Source organism: Diabrotica virgifera, chromosome 7, assembly GCF_917563875.1.
Source record: "Diabrotica virgifera virgifera chromosome 7, PGI_DIABVI_V3a".
NCBI classification, from domain to species: Eukaryota; Metazoa; Arthropoda; class Insecta; order Coleoptera; family Chrysomelidae; genus Diabrotica; species Diabrotica virgifera.
Window position 1 is genome coordinate 150,383,010 of NC_065449.1, and position 4,916 is coordinate 150,387,925.

Sequence of the window (4,916 nt, forward strand, 5' to 3'; positions counted from 1 at the left end):
ATCTGTCTTATAGTAAATCTATATTCATCCATAGTGACATCTGATATATCGTATGTTTACGATTTAAATTAATTTGTTATATTTTATTTAATATTTACTTAAATCCCGCTGCGACGGGCCTGGACTGTTTTTGTTACAACATATAGATCCAAAATCTAGTGCCGAACCAGCCGGTTTTCATATATTCCTATTTTCATGTATAATGACTTGGCCTCGAGACTGTGAAGAATAAACACGTTCTTTGTCACGCATTTTTGTTAAATTGTACAGTAGTCAGTTCTTAAATAAATTGTTAAAACTGTTATCTACGTTATTGTCACTCAACTGAAGTGTACGAGATTTATTTTCATCAACCAATGGTCCTTCGAGCCGGATAGTGCATAATATTATTGAAATTCAGCGTCAATAATAAATTACCAGTTTAAATTTTATTATTACCAGTAAATTCAGTCAGCCAGTTCAAGACGGCATAATCATCACGGTAAAAGTTTAGTGAAATCTTCGATCAACAACGAGCAGGTTTTGGAAGAAGTTTGTTTGCCGCTGTACAAATGTGAGTTTTTCCTTTTTATTGATTTATTCCTATTCTAACCAATATTTTTAAATATTTCGTTATCTTTCGCTCTGTGTGAGCCAGTTTTTATTCAAATTTATATTTAATGATATTTGAACTTTATATTTTTAAATGAGATTGCCAATTTTATTTGTAATAAACTGAAACCTGAATTATTTTAAAATTAGAATCAGTTTTTTGGTATAAATTGCTTTCATTTAATTAATAGTATTTGAATTATTTCGGAATAGGATTGATTTTAAGCATAAATTTCATTCATTTAATTAAAATAAAATGCCGGAATCAAAAGAAACGAAAGAATCCGAAAGGTTGCGTAAAAATAGGGAATCTGTTAGAAATCGTCTCGATACCTTCGCAAAATACATTGATAAAATAGCTATACCGGGGTCGTCGGATAATTTGCCGGTCACCGAACTTTCAGTCAGATTAGATCGGGCTGAAACAATAATAGAGGAATTTGAAGTTGTTCAGGGTAAAATAGACGCGTTAGTAGATGATGTATCAGATGAAATAAAATATCGTGAAGATTTTGAAAATGTTTATTTTTCTACTATAGCAAAGGCAAAAGAGCTTCTGCAGCCTAAGCCTATTATATCTAGCAACGAAAATGCAAATCAAAGTTCAGTTTCTGATCGTAATAGCTCTCATTCAATTCAGGGATAAAGCTCCCAACCCTTCATTTGCGTCAATTTAGCGGGAACTATTCAACCTGGTTAGATTATCATGATTGCTTCGATACAATAATCGTTAAAAATAATGATATAAGTGACATTCAGAAATTTCATTATTTAAAATCATCCCTATCGGGGACAGCTGAAAAGATAATAAATTCTATTAAGGTTTCTGCAGCTAATTTTACAGTAGCGTGGAAGCTTCTTTGTGACAGGTATTCTAATGAGCCTTTACTAATCCATAATCACATCAAGTCCATTTTTAATCTTAAGGTAGTTAATCGTGACAGTTCTAAGTGTCTCCACATCTAATTGATGGATTAACTAGTAATCTGCGATCTCTAGAATCCTTAGGGGAGCCAGTAAGCACTTGGGACTCAATCATAATTTTTATAATTCTAGAAAAACTTGATCCTGAAACTGTCAAAGATTGGGACAAGGAAAGTCAAGGTAATACCCCTACGTCGGTAAAGCCTACTCTCGACGATCTTCTAAAATTCTTGCAGCATCGAGCTGATACTTTAGAAAAGTTCGAAGCAAGATCTATCAAGGGAGGTTCTAGTTCCAAAGATCATTCTCATTCTTCATCTCATAGGTCTAAAACTCATACAAGTCAATCATTCGTTAATAATGGAGCTTCTTCAGATCTGTGTCCACATTGTAATGGTCCTCATAAAATGTCAACTTGTACTTCTTTTCAAAATTTAGATGTGCATGCGCGCATGCGTGAGGTCAAAAGGGTACGAGCGTGTTTTAATTGTTTATTTATAGGACATCAAAATACCAGTTGCAAGTATGGTAAGTGCAAGAAATGTGGGAAGAAGCATCATACGCTTCTCCACGTTAATGCAGAAAACAGCAATTCTCCAAATGATACTCAATCCGTTTCTTCGGATAATCAAACTCCACAAACATTGTCATGTCATGCAGTTCAGAATTCGTTTGCACTGCTGTCAACTGTCACAGTCCAAATTCCAGATCGGTCTGGAGTTAAACATAATTGTAGAGCCCTTCTAGACAGTGCTTCTCAGTCACATTTTGTCACTTATAGTCTGGTTTCCAAATTGGGTCTCTCCAAGGAACCTGCCGATATTTCAGTGGTCGGTGTCACTCAAATATCTTCAAGGATAAAGCACAAGAGTAAGTTGTCAGTATATTCGTTATATTCTTCTTTTTCGACAACCTTAAACTGTCTTGTTACTTCTTCAATTTGTGGTCATGTTCCAAGTATTCCGATCGACGTAGACTCTGTCTCTATTCCATCGAATATTCGCTTGTCTGATCCAAATTTCAATATTCCTTCCGGCATAGATCTTCTTATAGGTGTAGAGCTTTTCTGGGATCTTCTGTGCGTTGGACAAATCAAATTGGGTCCTCAGAAACCCATTTTACAAAAAACCAAATTTGGCTGGGTAATTTCTGGCCCACTGCCCAAAAGGTACGGTCATCAAATCGTCACTTGCAATTGCGCACAGCAGAATGAATGTCATCATCTATCAAGATTCTGGGAAATAGAAGAGTGTCCACTTCTCCCACCTCTTTCAAAGGAGGAAATAGAGTGCGAGGAACACTTTAAATCGACTCATAAAAGAAATTCGGATGGTCGTTTTGTAGTCAGTCTTCCATTAAAGAATTCGACTGATACTCTGGGTGAATCTAGGAGCAGAGCTGGAAAAAGATTCTTTAATCTAGAACGAAAACTTCAGAATAATCCTATCATGAAGGATATGTATGTTTTATTTATGGACGAATATATTTCAATGGGTCATATGTCTAAGGTTGAGGAGCCTACAGACCCAGCTCACTTCTATCTTCCACACCATGGAGTCCTTAAGGAGAATAGTCTCACTACTCAGCTGCGTGTAGTGTTCGATGGTTCTTGCCCTACCACTTCAGGTGTTTCAGTTAACGATCTTCAAATGGTCGGACCAGTCGTCCAAAATGATCTTATATCAATTCTATTTCGATTTAGGCAACACACTTATGTGGCTTCTGCTGACATCGCCAAAATGTATCGGCAAATTCTCGTTTGTCCTTCTGAACGAAACCTCCAGCTAATTCTATGGAGACGGGATCCTCAGGAGCCTTTGCAAACTTATTCTCTGAACACGGTAACTTACGGCACTGCCTCTGCCAGCTTTCTTGCTACAAGATGCCTTCTTCAATTATCTTATGAAAATTCTGAGCAGTATCCTCAAGCTGCAAAGATTATTAAAAATGATTTCTACGTGGATGACCTCCTGACGGGGTCTGATTCAGCCTCAGAGCTTCTTCAACATTGTCAAGAAATTAATCATATATTATCAAAAGGTTGTTTCCCTCTTCGAAAGTGGGTTTCGAACGACCCTTCACTTCTTACAGATATTCAGGATTCTTTGGTCCCTTCAGATCTTCCTTTCTCGCTAGGTTCTTTTGAAATTACAAGAACTCTGGGACTGCAGTGGTGTCCAAAATCCGACCTTCTTCAGTATCATATATCCTCTGACGTTCTTCCTAGAACGGTTACTAAAAGGTCTATACTTTCTGGGATAGCCCATATATTCGATCCTCTTGGTCTTCTTAGCGCCACAATTATCATTGTAAAAATTTTAATGCAACGGCTGTGGTTGGAAGGCTTGGAGTGGGATCAAGCTGTACCTTTAGACATTCAAACCAAGTGGCTTTCATTTCGGGATCAGCTCTGCCCGTTAAACAATGTTAGAATTCCTAGACATGCTATCATTGCAAATGCTTCAACTATTGAGCTGCATGGCTTCTCTGACGCTAGCGAAGCTGCATATGGTGGCGTTATTTATATTCGAAGTATTGATCACCAAGGTAATAACATCGGTGCGTCTCTTTTGTGCCAAGACAAGAGTATCTCCTTTAAAAAAAATTAGCCTTCCTCGATTGGAACTTTGTGGAGCCTTGATATTGTCACGGCTCGTGAAGAAAGTCACAGAATCGCTCAGTCTTCAACTTCATGATATTGTTCTTTGGACAGATTCCACTATCGTCTTAGGGTGGATCAGAACCTCGCCACATATTCTTAAAACATTCGTGGCTAATAGAGTGTCTGAAATTCAATCCAGCACTTCGTCTAGCGCTTGGAGACATGTCGGTACCAAGGATAATCCTGCGGATTTATTGTCCCGAGGTGTGGAACCCAGTCGACTTGTGTCATCAAAAATTTGGTGGCACGGTCCTCCCTTCCTCATGAAATCTCCTAGTAGTTGGCCGATCCTAATCATTCAGCCTGAGCAAGATCTTCCGGAGACTAAGAAAGTTACTCATTCTTTGGTCACAAGCTTCGTGCAATCCTTTCCATTCCAGAATTACAGTAATTTCTCGTTTCTCACAAGAGTCATTGCTCGTTGTTTGCGTCTCTTCCGAAATAGTTCAGGGTCAAGATGCAGAGTTTCCGATCCTCTAACCACCATACAGCTTCAAGCCTCTGTCATATGTATTGCGAAGTTGGTTCAAGCAGAGATATTTCCAAAGGAACTTCATAACCTTTCCAAGGGAAAATCGCTGTCTTCTAAAAGTAAAATTCTTTCTTTAAATCCATTTCTGGATAGTGATGGAGTAATCAGAGTTGGTGGTAGATTACGCAACTCTAAATATGATTTTAATAAAAGACATCCAATACTTCTTCCTGCAAATCATCCTGTTACGACTATGATCTTTCGGTC

The 4,916-nt window shown here is 37.8% G+C and overlaps 1 protein-coding gene across 1 annotated transcript; it reads left to right on the forward strand.

The window, feature by feature from the left end:
- The first annotated feature begins 847 nt into the window (after positions 1-847).
- On the forward strand, positions 848-4,657 carry LOC126888637 (uncharacterized). The gene is made up of 3 exons (XM_050656994.1): positions 848-1,046; positions 1,648-2,385; positions 4,587-4,657. The coding sequence occupies exons 1-3, from the start codon at positions 848-850 to the stop codon at positions 4,655-4,657; spliced, it is 1,008 nt and encodes a 335-aa protein (XP_050512951.1).
- The last annotated feature ends 259 nt before the right edge of the window (positions 4,658-4,916 follow it).

Excerpts from the sequence above, each read along its gene's own strand:
- LOC126888637 (XM_050656994.1), top strand. The coding sequence starts at position 848 with ATGCCGGAATCAAAAGAAACGAAAGAATCCGAAAGGTTGCGTAAAAAT. Across the intron at positions 1,047-1,647 it reads GGAATTTGAAGTTGTTCAGG|AAAAACTTGATCCTGAAACT; the intron begins GTAAAATAGACG and ends TTATAATTCTAG. Across the intron at positions 2,386-4,586 it reads TTCAAGGATAAAGCACAAGA|AGTCATTGCTCGTTGTTTGC; the intron begins GTAAGTTGTCAG and ends GTTTCTCACAAG.